The following is a 21,438-nucleotide window of genomic DNA, read 5'->3' as shown; positions in this document are numbered from 1 at the left end:
TTTTATGTTAAAAAAGAAAAGTTCTTGGTCATTTTAAAAATAATATATATTATATACATAATATCATATTATATATATGTATATAAATATATAAGTATATATATATTATTTATTAACTATAAATTATTTAATATATATATATATATTATTACTTACATATAAACACAACACACACCACACCAACACCACACACACTCTTTTTAAGATTTGGAAGTGTTTTTAAGCTTTTTATCAGTTTTGAAATCTTTCTGATTGATTTGAACAAAGTTTTATTGTAGTTTTATTCAAATAAATAAAATGGATTTTCACTACTTTTTGTAGATTTATTATTATTATCTGAATGTGTTTATTTTTGTAAATAACTATTATAATTATATGGCTTTTGAAATTTTCAACTAATATCATATTAAACAAGTATGTTCTAAGTTTTTTCAAGATTGTTGTAGTTAGGATTAAAACAACAATTTACTTTATTCTAGTATAGCATTGTTTGTTATGACTTTTAACTGTAACAGATTTAAAGAAAAATTTGGAAGATTAGTTTTTTGGAGATCTTTTTGCCAAGGGACTGTGGTAGGGAGAAAAATTTTTTGATCATAATTGAAATAGTTCACTTAAATAACGTATTCACTTCCGCTGTGTAATAGATACTAATACTGTAGCTCTTGTTAATTCTTACAATGCATTACCCATTTTTACAACCTATAACAGCTATAATTTCTGACGATCTGGATCAACTTTTTGAAGGTCTGGTTTGAGGCATCCGTTTTAGTTTAACTAGAGGTTTACATTGGTGTACAATAAACAACAAGGCTGTCATTAAGAGTTATTCTTACCCTGATTGCAGCCGTTCCCAAATCTAGTCAGCTGGTAAAAGTAGCTTACTATTACTAGAAACGGATATGACCAAAATTTGGTTGTACTATGTCCTATTGTTTTAAAGTTTAAGTCATCAAGACTTACATGTCACTGTGTATATAAAGCTTATGTGAGTCAACATGACATCGAATGTTTTGATTTAAACTTTTGTGTATTATCAGGTAGGAATTTTTTGATAGAGTGTTGTTCCCTAAATAAAATTATCTATTCCTATATTTTAAAACATTCATTTCAATGTAAATTACTATCACATTACAATCTTATACAGTTAATTTTGTTGCTCAGTGTATTGTGGAATTTTTACTGCGTGTATTTATATTTGGTTAACATTTATTTTTGTGTAATTTTAATTAAAGTGAGTTTATTTATTTTAATTTTAATTTAAAATCCATTAATCTTATAAAAAAAAATTGAAATATTTAGAACGACTTGAACTTATTTGAATCTTGAACCGAAGTTATTATTAGACTGAAGAATATCCAATAATTGGATAGTGGATAGCTGTACTGCAAAAGTGATGAGACTTCACTTTTCAATGATTACTTCTGTATCATTCATTAGTGACAATAAATTTGGTCTACACGATTAAATGTTGTAAGATAGGATTCATCAAAAAATCCCCACCACGTTTACTATTTTATCCATATCTTTTTGTCAATGCTTTATACAATAGTTTAAATTTATTATTAATATTTTAGTGTTTTTAAAACAGGACTATTCATATTTAAAATACACCGTAATAAGTTTAAGGTCATCACTAGTTGCATGCATTAACGGGTTTGTACTGACTTAGTTAGTCGTTTTATTTGTAATGTTGTTTTGGTGGCCAGATGTGTTCATACCCACGTTTGTGGAGTAACCCGTGATGAGTACGCACAAAAACAGGCTGAAAACTGCGCCAACGTGGGTCTGGCTATCCCTTTTGGTGAGCTACACCTTCAATCATTTCTTCAATTGTTAGAACAGTAATGTAAATGTACTAGATGTTCACACAGGTGGTGCAATTTAGTATTGGCAATTCATATTTGCTATAAACTTATCTTAGATTAGATTGGTTAGCAGTTGGAGTTGTTTAAATTTCTAGGTCCGATTGGTATGAAGAAATCATCAGCAACACTTTCTGTTTTCCTTATGCGTGAAACATATCGTTGTTGAACTGTTGATGAAGTTTCAGGCATTCAGTCCAAATAAAATTACAGTATTTAATAAAAACAATTAATAAACATAAAACAAGGATTATAAAAGTACGGAAGATGTAAAGGCAAATCATTTTAAAGAAATATAATCAATAGTTGAAATGGTTTTAGGCAATCTTTTCAATAAGGGGGAAAGATACATCAATATTTTAAAAATATTTTGTTAACTATTATTCTTTTTGAAAAGATTACTGGGCCGGAAGGTTTATTGAGCTTCTTATATCTTTTAAAAAGGTTTACTGTTTCGTTAAATTACCACACATACTGTAGAAGACGCAATCAAGATAAACTTCTAACGAGTCATTACAGTTGGCCAGATAGATTGTTAAAAGAAGGATGAACCACTCCGAAATGATGGTAGTGTAATGGGCAGAAATGGAGATTACGTAGTAGTGTTGTGTGTAAAGGACCCAAGACCAAGACAAACTTGACCCAAAAACCTTGTCTGGAAGGTAACAGGTCATTTGTCTGATAGCTTCTTGTTATTGTAACAGTGTGCACACCTCTGTTTTTTATTGGCCACGGATCAAAAGAATGTCATAAGGTGAGAGGAGTATGGGAATTAAATAGTTATTAATGTCTGTCAACACACATTGATTATCAGTAACATAAAAATGGTTCGATGGACAAAAATGGCCAAAAATTTCAAGTTCAAAGATATTTTGAAAATATTAAGTCCCCTAATTGGGGGAATTCTGAACAAAAACCTCTATATATATATATAGGTTTTAATTTATTAAAATTAGGTAAAATGTAGTGTGTTTATTACATTATATTGGTTAATGGTAAAAATATTTTTATATATTTTATACATGTTGATTTTTGAGTTCCCTTTTTATTACTTTTTATACAAGTATATCATTTAGATAGTGTTTTTTTTTTTATTTATTTATTTCATTCCCTTATATAAAAAGTTAAACCATTATTACAATATTAAAATCAAACTGTCAAATAAATAGTAGTGGTATATTAAATTAACCGATTCCACTTCTAAAAATATAAATAATATCATTTAGATAGAAGACAACCAGGACCACTATTATAGTTAACATGTTATAACCAACATCATTTACAACCACTATAACAATTATTTTAAGGAAACAACATATTTAAATGTTTAATTAGTTTATTGTTACTTTTACTTTACTTTACTTTTTTTTTATTTTAAACCCATTATCTTACAAATTTAAAAATACACATACTCCAGGTAAAGATTTATTTTTTTATTTTACAATGGAAATTTTTTTGTGGGTGCATTGGGTCAATTAAAAATATTAAAACTACCAAAACCATAAAACATGTTTAAAACTTTTTTTAAAGTAGATTATTTATTATTTATATTGTAAGTATTTGTTGCTTAGCAACAATTGGGTTTATACTGATCTATATAAAAATAAAATTAGTGGATGTTATGGTCTTGCCCACTCCCAAATTTGAAGGTTAGACCTTGTTTATAATTTGACTTGGACATTTTTTGTCATCATTATACATTACTATTTTTCACTCACAATTTCTCATCAAGTTACCATCACTCACTTCTTTTTACTTTATTGAGTATGTCTCACAAAGTTACTAAAACTCTCAGAAAAGGTATGTGATCTTGCCGTGATGCCATTTCTGACAGTACATAATTTAAAAAAAAAAACAATTCAAGAGATACAACCAAAGGTTTTTGAGAGAGTGTTTTCGACCAGCATTAAAATGGAACATGTATATTTTAAAGACATCAATATAATAATCTGGACTAATTCCAAAATAATCTATATAAGGAATATTTTTCGACTTTCAAAATTTAGATGTCCATAGTATTACACTAATCTACGATGACAGGCAAAATACATCATTGGTAGCCAATGGGTGAATTTAAATACACTTTAAGGTGCTGGCCCTAATAACATGTAAATCTATAGAATGGCCTGGGTGATTTTTGGTGGTTTTCAAAAAATGTATTTAAAAAAACGTATTTAAGGGTTAAGAAAAATACTTACATGCCTAAATTCAGCTTACTTTCTTCTTTCTTTATCTGAGATTGTTAGTGTATTTTTCATAAACTACACATAAAAAATGTTTTTGAAAAACATCTATTTTTTGAAAAAAAAAAAAAATATTTTCTTGAGACGTTTTTTTATTAAGAAATAAATAAGAATATACTACAATTATTTACAATGATCAATTTACAAATATAAACTGATCCTTCTTTGAATAATACAAATATGTTTTTTATGTATTTATAGTTATCTGTTTTGTGTGGTAACACCTTAAAACATGTTTTTGCACAGTGGGGATTTTACACTCACGAACACAATAACAAGTTGTCTTTCTTTTGGCCTTTTCCGCACTCTCTGGAGCCTTTTCTGAGCAAACCTTGCACACCTTTGCATTTTTGGTCTTCCCTGGTGGCACTGGAAATTTTTTTTTACAGAAAATGTTTACCGGTGGAAAGTGGCTGAGCCGAGTTCCCACTGCTGCCATTACTGTGCGGCGTGGATTTTCCTCTCGTGGTTGCTAGTTTTGCGCACAAAGCCTTTGCATAATAATCAGTTGTAAGATTCTTCTTGTTTGTTGTTTTATGTACAAAATACATAGCATTGACAAACACATAAGAAACAACGTGTTCAAGCTGCGCGAAGCCTTTGCGACCTCGCCTGCGGTGCAAGGAATGTCCATCAGCGAAAATGGCACCGTAACAAAGCGACCAATGTTGTTTTTGTCATCAAGCTCTTCAATACATCTAACGCTTTTACCGGTGAAATAGTGTTACTTAAAACCCAAATAACATTGTAGAGTAGGCAAAACGTTTTAAAATATATACAATGTAAAGATAATACCAATTGAAATGACTGATCCGAAAATTAGGGATTAGACTCTAAGTGTTAATAGTATTATTGGTTATTCGACAAAAAAAAAGTAATTTCTATAACATTAAACACTCGATATAAAAATAAACTGTATAACACTACACATACTAAAATGGAATTGGTTGTATATAATTCTACAAAAATTTACAAAACTGCAATAAAAAATGACAAATAGTATGTGTCTTCTTAGCATGGCACCAAAATTGAACTGCTTGTAAGACATTTGCCAGGAATATAAGTATAAAAAAGCTATTTTTTTTAAGGCAGATGTTACTTAACGGTCCTAAAATTTAATATTGCATATCTCTCACAATCAGTAAAAATAAAATACAATAAAAGTAAAATGGACAATGGGATAGCTGTCATACATCTAATTCAAGTGAGGGAGGATGAATGTACATGAAGAATAAATTAAAAAATTTCATAGGAAAATTATCACTTGGAAACACTGTATATATTTACTGGAGGTAATAAAGAAATTAAATGCATCAAAAGTCATTCAAACAACAACTTGGTATTTTTAATTTAAAACAGAGGGTGGACGAGAAGACTTAATGGGGCGAGACATTATCAATTTAATTATATTAATAGTTCGAAGCATTTAAAATTAGATTATATTAGAGGAACATTCTACCTTTACTACTCACGCCTTATTAACAATAGAGACCAAGGGCTTTTTTTTTAAATTTTAAAAATTCAACCAGATGATAGTTTATGAGGAGAAGAACATGAACCTTTCATATTTATGAAGTGTTAATATAAAAATCATGTGAAGATGTCTGTGTGATATAAAATAACAAATTATGATAGTGGTAAATAAAATTAGTGAATTTAAAATTATTGGTCAAGTATTAAGTTAGAGGAATAACATACAATAAGAGAGTTGTGTTTTACTTAAAACCAAATTAAAATAAACCGTTGAGCTGTTAGTTTTGTTACGGATAATGAGGAAACTCAACGTGAGGAAACTCTTGTTAGTGGGACTCCAAATTAAAATGAAATGGGTGAGAGTAGATTGGATCCTACGCCAATCAAGAGGAGTCCATCAATAATATCAGGACCAGAGGGTTTTGAGGACCAGAAACCCCAGGTAGTGATGCTACATCAGCGGAAAACTCCCCTCACACCTCCACGAAGCCAATCAACCAAGTTTACTCAACACCCTTCAACAGACCGGTCTTTCATTTAAATTTACGGTATATTAGAGATAAGTTTGAGTTGTTAAAATCCAGATGTGATAAGTATGAACATTAGCTGTGCAGTGGAGAACATAATATGTAAATTATAATAATTAAGGCAACTGCAAATAATAACATTACCTATCATGTATACAAGTATTTTGTTATTTGCGTAGTGTTGAGGAAAATTTAAATAATTTTTAACTCAGACAAATTTAATTTCTTAACACCAGAAATAATTATAAATTATTAATGATTTGTTAGAATAGTGTCAGTCAGCCTAGAAAAATACAAAAGAAGTCATACCTTTATGAAAATAAAATAATGTAATTATCTTTCTCAGGAAGCAGTTATAATATACACATTTAAGTTGATAATGAATGAAAGGTTTAGAATAAATTGCATTTTACACTGTTAAAGAATATTAGGTCTGTGGTATTATGATTGTAAGATGTAATTATAGTGTGTGTTAAATGTAATCCCAGTATTTATTACTTTTATATGTATATTTAACCTTTTATTTCATAATTCATTAAATTTTTTGGTTACATTTTTATCAAGTATTAATGATTTTTACTAGGTTAATACATTTTATTGTGTTATATCTTATTTAGTGTTAAATATTACTTAAAAACTAATCTTATCTATTGTATTTTATTTCTTTATGATAAAATTTAAAAAATCTTGTTTCCAGTATTGTTCTTGTGGATTAACATTCTAGTACAACTCAGGTAGTTTTACTAGATTGAGTGTTAATGTGCTGTCGTAAACAGCGCTAAGATGATGTAACAAGGCAAACCTACTGTTCTTGTGAACAGGTGACTAAGACAGCTAATAACCTGTTCTGTGACTACCAGTTTAGTAAGTTTAGTACGTTTGTGAAGATGATTCAGCAGGCTCGCCCTACAGTGTCCTCCAAGGTCATTGATAGCTTAAATTTCTGTTTTTGTTGGCTGGTGTAATACAACCTTAACTAACAGATGAGAAAACGAAAAATAATCTATTTTTGTTTTTGTAAAATATAATACAAATAGTATGATAAACCAATTAACAAACTCCGGGAAAATACACTTTACTTTTTTATTTGTAAAAGTAAGTCTTTGTTCTATTACAGTTCTTCTATTAACACATCATTAGAACTAGATCCTTCTGAAGAGAGAAAAATAATGTTTGATAATATCCTGTATGTGTATAGCTAGTTGTGACCCCCTCCCCGCCCCTCCCTCCACTAAGCAGTAGGCAATCTTATGAAACTGAATAAGAAGGAGGGACAATACAGTACAAGGTAGATGGTGCTGGTGAAAAGTGTTAAACAAATATTTATTTTTCTAAGCTTCAAAGAGATATAGTTCTGAAAAAAATCAAAGAACTTAATAAATAGTCAAAAAGTTCAGATTGACTTTTATGTGTATAAAAGTTACATTTTGGATTGCCAAAAGTGACCAGCCACAAAGTATGCTTCCTTATTTGATTTCAACACTCAGCTTGTCTGTTAGCAAACAAAACAAGAACTTATTTCTCATTGATAAAATCAGTACTTAAATTAATAAATAATGCAAAAATATGCCAAAAAGTGTATATTTTATATCAGTGTTAATTTTCTTTCTTATATTTACCAAATATAAAGTTCTGAATAGATGTTTTAGTCCTAATATTTTCATTGGAATTTTTTAATGAAATCAGAATTAAGTATCTTTTAAAGAAGATTTTGAATGAAAATGATTAATGCCATCTTTGTTATTTAAAAGAACTACCAATGATGAAACGTAATTAAATTTGCAAAAACCCTTACAAAAAAAAGTGTTACTTTTTACACAGACAACATTGTGAAAGAGTCATTTACCAAAAAATTAATTATTCTCTGGATAGAAATTAAACTTGTATGCCAAATTTCATCAAAATCAGAAAATTTGTAGGATGCTCCAAAATAAATATTTCTTAAAAAAATTATGTTTGTAATGAGCAAAAGTTTTTATTAACTTTTCAGTTACTATGCTTGAATACGAACAAGCTAGTATTGATGGGCTCATGATACCAAATGCTTCTGCCCTGCCCATTGGCTGAGGGCCAGTGAAGCACTCTCCTGTGGCCTTGTGAAGACTGACCTGGGTATCGTCAGTCCCCTCTGTTTGTGACTCAGCTGCAGCATGACTAACAGCTAGAAACGGCCATGAAGCACAATTAGAATCACTCGACTAACCACGGTTTCTCCAAGGTCTTTGACACGCCATTTACTGTACTCGAATGTTGCTATTGAATTTGGTCTTATACCGATGTTTTAGTCTTCTGGATTCATCTAATATGACAAGTGTGGTAAATGTATCTCATATAAAGACCTTACAGCTATGAATTCGTTACAAGTGACCAACTTAGTCATGTCCGTGACAAAAAATTCTAAATTAGCTAGATAAACTATTAGCTGTAACATAAAATAGGTCTTAGATGTTGTTAATTATTTGACCTTGATACAGAACAAAACTTATCTGTAAAACCATAAACATTGGTGATATACAATATAACTGATAAATAAAAAAAACTGGCAATGAAGAAATAATTGCATGATGAAGACTAAGTAAAACCATTTTTAAAGATAAGATTGTTGAAATCTACACTACTTGGAATGAAATACTCCATTACAGCTATCAGCTGTTCAAACACTTCACTTGCGTAGCGACTCCACCTATAATATGACGTGTATATGTGACTTGAGTTACAAGGAAACGTTAAATACGTTAAAAAACACATACAAATCAATTTTATTAGTTACCAACAATTTTCTTTTTCTTTTAATGTTACTTTATAGTTATATTGCCTTCAGTGATTGCATGTATGTGTTTAACAGCAATACAAGATTCTATTCCTTGTTCTTGTTCTTGAAGATCAGTTTTAAATAAGGTGTTCTCAATTTGTTTTTACAAATTCACAACAGTTACCAAAAATGTAAGAATACAGTTTTGTATTTTTCAATTTTAAAACGTTTGCTGTAAAATATTAAAAATCAGTATGTTATATTATACAGAAATCATACTATTGGGACAATACTATTCCTCCCCCTATTTTTTTTATAAGCAGAAAAAACAAATTTACAACAAAACTAAAATGTTTGTTTTAAATCTCAAAACAAGCCCACAATTAGTATATTTAACCACATATTCCATATGTCTAACTTTTAGTCTAAAACAAAATATACAGTTTTGTTCAATATTGTAAATAGTTACAGAGTTAATCATAATTTATGTAAAATTGAAATATTTATGGATTTAAAAGACAATTTTGTATAAAATAATAAATTACAAAAACAATGTAAAGAATTTTTTTCTTAACAGTTTTTCTGAGCATATTATTCTAAACAAGCACATATAAGATTATACTGATATAGAGCCAAAAATAAATCACTCGTTGAAAACAATATTAAACATTACGCAGCTTACTTTTCTCAAGGAAAAAATTGTTATAACTGAAAAAAGCCTAACATTTGTTTATATATATATTTGAGGATATCAAGCTATAGATGCATTCATTTTTCACCTTATTTACTCAAAATCAGTCTACAAAAACAAAACCAATCAGTCGGGGTATTAGTAAAATGGACTCGATGCTTTGTTCCTTCTCCTTCAAGCACAATTGTTGGCTGTTATATAGTACTTAAATAACAGCATACGGTGTATTTTCTATAAAGGCCATTTGCTCCTAAATCATCTTACAGTAAGCTGTCTGTAAGAGTTTACAGAAATACTTACAGAGTAAGCCATTTCACAGATCACAAAACGATCGACTGTTGTGAAACATATTTCTTTTTGCAATTATCGAGACCCAGCACACCTGTTTCTGTTTCCTGGATCGATTGCAGTGATTAAAAAAAAATTATATATTTTGAAATGAAGTATGGCATGACCTTTGAACTAAATTGGTCTAACGTGTTTTTATTTTATTTCCTACACTCATGACATTGTATCTAGAGACAAAATATGTTAAACAACAGACAAATAAGAGACAAATAAATCCAAATATGTAGTTTTGAACTTACGGAATCCATTTAGACAGAAATCATTGTGATACTTAGAAGATAAATACAGTTTAATTGAACAAAAACCCATATGCTCCTGCTTCACTTTTATGATTAATATCCAAATCAAGTATATATTTTTAATTTGCATGATACTTGATATATTTTTCTCATTTTTGGATAATTGAGATTAAATATAATATTGACTATTTTAAACCAGGTAAATTCAATACCAAAAAATCTTCTGTGCTTTGAAAGTACCTAAACACTTTTGACAATGATTACGTCAATGAGTGTAATCTTGTAGTAAAAGAGTATCATAAATGATTCACTAGCGATAAAATGGCCAATAAGCTGTCTTTCGTAGTTTTCTAAAAAATTGTAATAACTCTTTCTATTTATGACTGATTATGTAACTGGTGATATATTCTCATTATCTCTGGAAGAACACGCCCAAAGTTGATAGTGTAGTAAAAGACATTGTGTTAATTATCACTGTAATATGATAATAATATTCCACCTTATATTTTTTAAATGTGTTTTTGTGTAATATGTTACGCAAGATAAATAGATGGGTGACGATCTTTCCTGGAATCTAGCTAGTCAGCTGTTTGCTATTACAATTTTGTTCAGGCAGGCACTGCCAAGCCAGCCCATTTAATTTTCCATTTATCACAGAATGGCATACTTAATTATATATTCATTAAAAATTGTGAGATAAAACAATACATGTACATTTGTTAGAAATAAGTACAGTATGCTTGTACAAAACTATGAAGCAATATGCCATTAAAGAATTTTAACATTTTTTATTGTTAGGTAATTGCTGTACTTGTATAGTATATACTGTATTGCAGTATTGTATAGTAATATCATCAATCGATTTGAGTAAAAAATTACTTTCATACAAATATTCTGGATAAACAAATATTGTACACTTGTAAGGTCCATTATGAAAGTTTATGTAATAAACAAACTAAGCAAATGAACAATCACATGTTATCAAATACAATTTAATACTAACAGATACTACTACTACTATTTCACTGTTTACTATTTACTTATAAAGCAGATTGCAAACCCCCCTGTGTTGCTCAGACATTTGTAACTACAACGCTGTGCTGGGCAACAGCAAATAGTGTAAATTTGAACTGAGAGGGTATATTGCTTGTGTCTGTTTCAGATGATGATCATTTTCAATGAGACAGGACTAGCAGATTGCAAACCCCCCTGTGTTGCTCAGACATTTGTAACCACAACGCTGTGCTGGGCAACAGCAAATAGTGTAAATTTGAACTGAGAGGGTATATTGCTTGTGTCTGTTTCAGATGATGATCATCTTCAATGAGACAGGACTAGCAGATTGCAAACCCCCCTGTGTTGCTCAGACATTTGTAACCACAACGCTGTGCTGGGCAACAGCAAGTAGTGTAAATTTGAACTGAGAGGGTATATTGCTTGTGTCCATTTCAGATGATGATCATCTTCAATGAGACAGGACTAGCAGATTGCAAACCCCCCTGTGTTGCTCAGACATTTGTAACCACAACGCTGTGCTGGGCAACAGCAAGTAGTGTAAATTTGAACTGTGAGGGTATATTGCTTGTGTCTGTTTCAGATGATGATCATCTTCAATGAGTCAGGGCTAGCAGATTGCAAACCCCCCTGTGTTGCTCAGACGTTTGTCAACCACAACGCTGTGCTGTTCAAGATCTATGTGGTTGGTGATAAGTACAGGGTCGTTGAAAGGCCTTCACTCAAGAACTTCTATGCATCGAGTAAGCTATCAAAACCCACTTATGTGATTAAACAGGCTGTAATATGTAAAGTTAAATTATATATTTTATATACTAATATGAGTACATTAAACACATACACCATTATTTTCTTGTAGCAATTTATGGAAATCAAACGAAATCCATGCTTCAGTTAAAGTAACTGAAGTATCAAAAATTCTAAAAGATGATTTAAAATTTGGGGTAAAGTGTTTTAAATATATGTTTGAAGGAACCTCTGGTTGAATATATAGTTTAAAATTGTTATAATCTAACGAAATGCAAATATTTTTGTGTTACTATTTTGGTGTAACATATATATTTGTTCACTGCATATTAACCTCCTAATTAGGAACACAATTTTTGGCAGTTTGTAACGACCATATTCTATATGTGTATGGAAAAATAATTTACGGTCAACATACGTACCTAACAATTCAACAGGTTGTACATGTAGGCTACACAGGTCATCTAAAAGTCCTTTTAAAACTATTGCGGTGGGATTGCATGTTCCACTGTGTGGAGTATAAAGCTTTAGAACATGTGCTAACATGTGCTGATCCAGGCATGTCAATCAGAACTAAAAAGTTTAATAACATATTCTGTCCAATTAAAACTGTGAAAATTCGGTTGCAAGTTAAACAATAGCTTAAAATCGCTAAAAATTATATTTTCATTGTTGACTATTATTACAAAATAACATTTAAATTATTTTAGAAGATTTAGAGGAAATAAGCCAGAACATTTTATATTTTAGCACTCTGGCAATCAAGCGCTGATTTTACCTGATATTACAAGACATATAATAATGTGTTAAACCCATTGCGGATCGTATTGTTGTGGCATGCGGGCACGAATTAATTTATGGTCAGCGGCCGCACGAACAGCAATGGTGCGCCACATTGTATCGCTCGCTATTGTATGCTAGAAAATTCAGCTGTGAAGGTATTTGTTCAGATGGAACATGGGCCTGCTGGGGTATCCGTGATGTGGGAACGATAACACGCGAGCAAGGTTCCGGGGTGGCAGGGATGATGTCTGAATCATAGTCTAAATAAAGCGGCTTGGGCAAAGCGATTACAACATCCGGGCCATAGTCTAGACTAAACCCGCCAACATGTACGTCTGCGTCTTTTAGTTCTGTGTCACTAACCTCAAAAGTATTATAATATCAGCTGAGGAAAACAACCAATAAGAAGCGCTAAAAAGCAGAGAGTAAACTGATATGAATGATTTTTCAACTTCAAAATACAACTGCGATCTGTAGGATATTTATAAAACTTTTGAAAACTCTAAACGTAGACCGTTGTTAAACACTCTTAGTTGACAAGTGAAGACGATCGCCCGATCTATCAGACATTAATAGAACTATTTGAAGGGAAACTTAAAAGCAGACCGCTTTTGCGACCTGAGCTCGTCATCGTGCCGTCAGTGATCCGCAATGGGTTAAACAATGTAGTTATGTAATTTATTATTTGTTCCAAATAAAATTTCAACTTAGTGTTTTTATTTAATTTATTTTGGACATATTGAAGAATATAGTCCAAAATAATCTTATATTGTAATTGATGTAGCTAAGTACGTATTTGATTGGTTGTTTTATATAGATCAAGCCAGTATCCACTTTGATAGCCATGATGTGTCCAAACCTGACTCCACTTCCAGCCTGACCATCCTAGACCCTGAAGACATGGAACAGAGTATGACCAGGTGAGAGTGAGTGGTATTTAGGAATGGTTGAATCATTAAACAATGGAAATGCAATGTACAAACCTCTCTCTAGCACAGCTGGATAATCACAGAACGGAGAAACGCCCTGAGATTGAAATGACCTTAATATTCCTACCTAGCGGCTACAGAGCGAAACGTAATCTACTTTCTGGATAGCCCTTGTTCATGAGAAACGGAGTTTGTGATTATTGGTAGAAACGCCAATTTGTAAGACAGGAGACATTAGTGCAATATGAGAAGAATTCTTTCATTAATGTTTTTGTTTAGAAGCAATACTAGAATATAATCTATTTATACAGTATTTATCTATTTTTCTAAGTTATACAGGATTGTTACATAAAACAGCAACTAATTAGTTCTGACGATCAACTACATTCAGCCATATTGTAGTGCCTGGAGCGTTCAAAACCTTTAAAACATTGGATTACAATTACAGTGAATTAATACAGTTATAAATAGTTTTAAAGTTCACCAACAATCATTTTGAGCATTTAATTTTTTCATTGTTTAAACAAATTATAATAAAAATGTAATTTTTGACCTTATAATTTTGCTTCAAATAATGTTTTTTTTTTATTTATATGTGAAATTTCACCTAAATGGATGTAGAGGAACTAAAGATAATTATAACTATAACTAAGGAGAGGTAATTATAATTAAATAAATATTTACAAAGATACCAGTCTGTATAAATCAAGATTAGTAGGGATCTTGGGTAGGTAATTAAACGGGGCAGAGAGAGCGGAGAGGCAGCTGCAATGTATAAATTTACAATGAAATTTCTCGGCTGGTTTAATTTTAAATAACACGAGCTCTGTGAATTTATATATATAAATAAGCAAATTAAGGAGAATGAAATAACAAAATTAGTTTAGTAGCTTTCTAAGGGGTCTCAGCCAGGTAGTAGTGTTTGTTCAAAACGGTATTGGCTCTGTTCCCATATACCCATCCCCATTATATCTATCCCCATTTCACTATTTAAGAGCAAGTATAACACATTTTAGGTCCCATATTATTTTTAATTTTTTTAAATAACAGCCAAACAACTCAATTTACATGATAAATTAATTCTCTTTGCTGATAACAACAAAACTCTGATATAAAAATATATCTGATAAAAAAACTTGAACTTGAAGCTAACAAACTTCCCATAGACATTCCCAAAACATCCATACTTTATTTTTACTTTTTTAGAAACTTGGGAGAACAACTTGAAATAATTGTTTACCAAAATAAATTAACTTTTACAAAATATTGTAAATTTCTTGTCATATAAGTATCATCCAAAAATATCTTACCCATAAATTTATAGTACTTTTATCAAAAAACCCTGAAGCGTTTCTGAGAAGCACTTCACACACTGAAAGGGTTGTGTGGAAACTAAATTCAGCATGTTATTCGTAAAATTCGAGATTTTGTACAGGTTTAAGAACAGCAAAAACATTTATTTTGGCCATTTTGAATCCGTGATTAGATGTAGATTTGTTTGCTGTGGTAATTCACCATTTGTTGACGACTGAAACAGAAAAACCTCTTCTCTTCATCCCAGGTGACATACTTAGATAATGCCCACTATCCTTCGTCATAGTGGCTGCACCATGGAATCGACAGGAGGTAATTTCAATCCCCTACTCTTACCCATACTGAATACACTGTCATTCCGGAAGCTGCAAAGAAGTCTTTATAGCATTGTGCAACAGAGGCTTCCTCAGCTTCTTGTCCTAAGGAACAAACAAAAGAATTAAATTAGCTGAACACTGGACATAGATAAAGTTGAGTTTCAGATCGTATTAGTATATTCAACATTCAATCATGTACAGTTAATAGATTTAACATTACTATTGTAAGTATTTCTGTTAGATCTTGTAAGAAGTGTAATCAACATCAGACTAACCTGTTTTCTTTGTATAGTGTGTCTACTGATCCTACGAAGTTGGCTGCCATCGTAGAAATAGTGACGGAACGGCTGGGCATGTCTCTACTGGGAATCGATGTGGTCGTAGAGAACTCAACAGGCCGACACGCCATCATTGATGTCAACTCATACCCAAGTCAGTTTCCTTCATTTCAGTACTGTATTTGACGAAATATGAGGGTGATCTATAAAGTAACGGTCATATTCTTCCTCCATCATAGCAACTGCCAAGTCAATGGTGTTAACTCTCTTTTGCAAACTTTTACTCCGGGAGTTTAACTGTTTGGTTAAGAGACTTAAAAATTTGACAACCCAAATTTGTGAAGTGCAAATGTGGTTTGATTTGAATAACAAAGTTTCTCAAATTTAACCCTACAGCCGCTAAGCATCTAGATCAAGTCACATTATATCACACATACTTTATTGGATTCCTATGATAATATAAAATAAGTTTTACATATTGAATCATATATCGTTATGTTCAGTGAAAACCGTAGTCTTATATTTATTTGAACAGAAATGTATGTTTGCAGCACTAGTATTTTTTAATGTCTGAACTTCCATTTATATATACGAGGTGTGTCCAAAAAGTATCCGACCTTGACGTCTGGCATGAACTGACGTCACTCGGCGGCAACGGCAATCTGGTCCCCTTCAAAGTACTCCCCTCCACAAGCATCTACCTTATTCCAACGCTCCTCCCACTTCCGGAAAGACTCCTTAAATTCATTTTGCGGAATGGCTAACAGGTCCTTCGTCGCATTTTGTTTTATTTGTTCAACATCGTCAAATCTTTTTCCTTTCAAAGGAATTTTTAATTTCGGAAATAGCCAGTCACAAGGAGCTATGTCAGGACTGTAGGGAGGCTGTCGTAGTTGGTTCATGTCGTGTTTGACCAAAAAATGCTGAATAAGATTTGAGGAAAGAGCTGGTGCGTTGTCGTGGTGCAGGATCCAGTCACGGCTTGTCCACAGTTCAGGTCGTTTCCTTCGCACTGCATCTCGTAGCCGCCTTAGGACCTCAAGATAATACTCCTTATTCACTGTCTGGCCTCTTGGAGCATATTCGTGATGAACAACGCTGTCCTGGTAAAAAAAAAAACTGTCAGCATTGTCTTGACATTGCTTCTACTTTGTCTTGCTTTTTTCGGCCGTTGCTCTTCGCGAGTTTTCCACTGTGAAGATTGAGCATTTGTTTCAGTGTCGTAGCCATAAACCCATGACTCATCACCAGTAATAACTTTTTAAATAGCCCTGGGTCATTTTTTATCAAATCCAGATTGTCCTGTGATTTCAAGTCGACACTTCTTTTGGTCTTCTGTCAGCAGCCGAGGAACAAATTTTGCCGAAACACGGTTCATTTTTAAATCTTCGTGTAGAATGTTACAAACTGACGATTTTGGTATTCCTAAATCTTCTTCCAGCTCTCGGACAGTCAATCGATGGTTTTCATTAATTGCTGCACGAACACGTTCAACATTTTCAGCGTTTCTGGCCGTTGAAGGCCTGCCAGATCGGTCATCACTCTCCATTGATATGCAGCCATTTTTAAACCACCTAAACCACTCTTTTATTTGTGTATCGCCCATAGACACGTCACCATAAACTTTCCATATCGTAGTAATCGTGTCTGATGCTGAATGGCCAAGTTTTTGGAAAAATTTAACGCAAATGCGCTGCTCAACACGTTTAGTCATATTGAAATGCGACGCACACACACGACAGTACTGTACGGAACAGAGCACTGTGACTCACTGAGTGACCGGATCGTATTCAATGCCTAATATGGGAAGGAGTAGGCTCGTCCCTCCCCTCCAATAACCGGTTCGAGCCGGTTGGTTACACCGCGGCCGCCTACTGGTCGGCGGTCGGATACTTTTTGGACAGACCTCGTGTGTGTGTATATATATATATATATATTGTGAACTGCCATTTATATGGTTTGAATTTAATTTTTGATTTGGCTGTGAGCTGTAGTCTACTGATATCAGTGATATAAAGTTGTGTGACAATTAACCCTCCAACTGATGACTGATGGCACAGTTGTTCATCAATACCGCTTGTGAACTGATAAATATGGCATAGCCGACGGTCAACTTTCCGCTGTTATTACGTGAAAACTGTTTAAGTTATAAGACATAACTTGCACTAGTCGAATCCTCTACTCATAAATAAAAATTTTTTTTATATACTTTATATTTGTAATATTGATCCAAATGCCACACGGCATACAGCTGACGGACTATGCAGCTGGTGACGCGCTGCACGGCCTTGACGATCTTTGTTGCTACTGTTGCTAGGTTATTATGTAGGTTAATTGTTTATAATGTATTATTATGTTGTGAAATGGACGATCCTCGTTAAAATAATAAACATGGAACTATTGGGTGATGAAAATATTAGTTCTGATGATGAAAGTGACATATCGGCAAATTAAGTGCATGATGATATTTCTTTGTCAGATTTGTTGTCAGGTAGTCTGGATGATTATACACTGGTGGAAGTGAGTTGGGTTTTAAAAATTAATAGTGAGAGTGAAAATAATTCAGCATCATCTGATATTCTTTTTGCCCAAAGAATTCATCAAACGCCAATATGCATACAAGTACTACCAAAAAAAGTAGTATATACTTTACAATTTTATCAAAAAACTTTTGTGTTATAAATAAGTGTATATATGTTATACTTTTTGTTCACTACAAACTGTGTATAGTTTATACATTCACAGTATCTTACTATCTCAAGTCATGTGAAAGTTACATGGAGTGAAATTTAGAAAAAAAAAAATTTACAATACACATTTTTAAATTTATGTACAAATAAAAAAAGCAATACTCTAGTAAGTGCATATTTTTGTTTTAAAATTTTTTCTGGTTTCTAAAAAAATGTATATATAACACTTATTACTTAGCATTAAGCACATGTTTTTAAAAATATCTGAAAAATATGCTGTGCAAAGACAAAAACCAGTGTATGATTCTGGGAGTTCTTTTATTATCAGTCGAGGTGGGTTAAAAATTATTATTATTATTATTGATAGTCTATCATTAAGCTTTTTCTTGAATGAGTAATTTTAATGTCACTTGAGTAAATTCTATTTAAATAATGATGTTCTATGTTAAGTTGAAGAATCATGTCTTATTTTTTAACACGCTTTTTGATCATCTCTCGTATTTTACTTTACAATTATGCAATGTGTGTTTAATGGTCCTATTTATAGAACATGAAAACACTAGTGACACAAAGTTTGTACAGAATTAAAAATAACATGATCGAGATCAGGTCAGTAAATTAATTTATTATCATCTAAAATTTTCTGTTGAGATATTTAAAAAGATGTTGAGTTTTGGTTTAATATCTGTTGGCTGAAGATCCACAGCAAGGCCTAAAAATCTCTAGATTTTAATTGTGTTTGGAATGTTTTGATGTGGTGTGAACTAGAAAACTTAAATGATATCTCAACCATGGTCTGTACAAAAGCCTAAGATTCCAATGCTCCTAAAATTAATAAACAAGTAAAAGCAAAATCAAATGTGGAAGTAGGAAATATTATTTTATTGAACATTACTGAGTCTTTGTAAAAGTCATCATACTATCAAGACAGCTGTATATTCTCGCACTAGGATACTTTTTTTTAGTGTGAGCAGTATTTGTTTTATCTCCTGAAAGTCTTTACGTTGAGCCATGTGTTCACTTTTTCATCTTACTTGAGCTTTATTTGGAGAGACTTCAGTTTTTCTTTATTTGATTTACAGTGGATTTATAGAAGTTAAAAGTTCAAAAATTTGTTTGTAGATATAGTTTTAAATGTAATGTACTGAATTTATAATTTTTATTTTTTCAAAGGTTACGATGGATATCCAAAGTTCTTTGACAGTCTAATGGATTGCATTCTGGAGAGGACTGCTGATCATAAAAGAACCAAACAACAATCAATACAGAAGAATCTGAGTGAGAAGCGTGAGAGCGTAGGAGGCAAGGTGGATCAGGAGGACTCTGGGTTTGATACAAGTGACTCCAGTGATGAAAAGAAGCGAAAGCAAAGGCTGCGCTGTACTATTGGTGGTGGCAGTCAGACATCAGCCAATCAGGTTATGAGCAAGAAACATCTAGAGCGTCAACACTAGCCTCAGGGTAACTCCTACCGTCTGTGCCTGTCTACTTCCTATTGCTTCTTTAACTACCGTTTTGGACGGAGGTCTCATTAAAAGTGATCAAAATTGAAGAATTTTCATGATTCAGTCCATTAAAACGTGGTGAAAGTCATTTAATAACTTTTTGCCATGTTGATTTTTGCAATAAAAGAAATCAAGGGTTGCTTCAGTGTATTTTTGATCCGATAATTTGGGTAAGAAACAAGCGACATATGTTATTAAATAGTTTTTATTAACTTACACCAACAGTTTTGAAGGCAATGTGCCTTTATAAAACAGTTCCCTTTAATGTACTACCATACTTAATTGGTCTATAATTTCTGTAATTGCGTTTTAAAATAATTCTTGGATTCAAAAGTATGTATATAGATTTAGTGATTTTGCTCTGTAGCTTAATGGCCATAAACCTTAATTGTACAAATTTTTCTTATAATGTTAATATATTCTCTGTTATGTAAACAACATTAATAATGGACATAAACCTAATTTAGTAAAATAATTATCACAAAATATTTACACCACTTTCTTACAATTGACTTTAATTAATTTGTAACATCTTGTGAGCACAAATAAATAAAATGATTTAGTAAGCAAAGTATTTAAATTTTTTAAGAATTAGAGGCATGCGATAACAAAATTTAAACATTTAAAAGTAGTATGGTTAGAAAAATCTGAAATATGAATTTATTTTGTGAGGTTACATTCACCGATCCTCCATTAACCAAAAACACTTGACCAGTAAAACTCTTTAAAGTCAAGCATCTAAAATTTCCATGGGATTCATACACATAACTTTTGAAAAATGTGTCCTAAAATAACCTAATCATTCACACTGTTAAACCTTCAGAGCTATTTTCGTGTATATTACATTTTTTAATTGTTACAAAAATTTTCAAAGTAAATAAACTGCAATGATTGTCTGATTGTGACTATGTACTCCAGACTGTAGTCAGACTCTCTCAGATGAAAGGTACACGCCAGAGCTTGTAGATGTTTCTGTTGTGCTGATTATTGTGACCAGGGAGAACTGAATAGATAAACAGAAGTCTGCCTAGCGAAGAACTGTCTTATGTGAGCTGGCAGAGCAAGGAGGTGAAGTATATTTTGCACTTTATTTTATTCAGCTGTGAAAAGTGACTGATAATACACTGATAATAAAGTCACACATATATTATGTTGATAAACAGAGCCATTCTAAACGTTACACTTCAGACACTCTTTTTTTCCCCTTGGGGCGGCCTACTGCCATGCACTTAAGCCTCAAGGGCTTTTTGCGCACACCCCGGAAACATACCATGAGGCCCACCAGTCTACAACTTCAGCAGTTCAACGAACCGCCGAAAACAACCTATCAAGTCCACCTGGGAAAATTCACCACCCCTGTCCAAACTACCAAAGGTGGTCAGTATCCCCGCCTGTCAGACACTCTTCAATCAATGGCCTAATTGAAAAAGAAAGTTATTGAGTGCACACATCCTATTATAAATGAAAATGCATTGTTGGCTCAGCGAGTTTCAGTTTAATGTCTAATAAACTCAAAACGATTCTAAACGAATATTGGAAAATTCAATTTACTAGTGATGTTTCAACATGTCACGATACCAACAAAGCCTAAAAATTAAGGTAGTTTCATGTAGCCTACTCCGAAATGGTAACATTTTATATAATACTGAACTTTTGTGTCTTAATATTTTTAAATGAGGTAGTTTTCTTCTTTTCCTTACTTATTTTCCATAATATGTGTTAG

General features: G+C 32.0%; 1 protein-coding gene across 1 annotated transcript in view; it reads left to right on the top strand.

Moving 5' to 3' along the window:
• LOC124358128 (inositol-tetrakisphosphate 1-kinase-like) overlaps positions 1-19,854 on the top strand; it is a 50,239-nt gene extending 30,385 nt beyond the window's left edge. The window contains 5 exon segments of the mRNA XM_046810420.1: positions 2,570-2,619; positions 11,736-11,895; positions 13,500-13,602; positions 15,535-15,674; positions 19,384-19,854. Coding sequence (XP_046666376.1) covers positions 2,570-2,619; positions 11,736-11,895; positions 13,500-13,602; positions 15,535-15,674; positions 19,384-19,664 — 734 coding nt within the window. The 3' untranslated portion in view covers positions 19,665-19,854.
• The last annotated feature ends 1,584 nt before the right edge of the window (positions 19,855-21,438 follow it).

This window comes from Homalodisca vitripennis, chromosome 3 (genome assembly GCF_021130785.1).
Source record: "Homalodisca vitripennis isolate AUS2020 chromosome 3, UT_GWSS_2.1, whole genome shotgun sequence".
Taxonomy (NCBI): domain Eukaryota; kingdom Metazoa; phylum Arthropoda; class Insecta; order Hemiptera; family Cicadellidae; genus Homalodisca; species Homalodisca vitripennis.
Note: the sequence above shows the minus strand (reverse complement) of the source record. Positions and strands in the feature narration are given on the sequence as shown.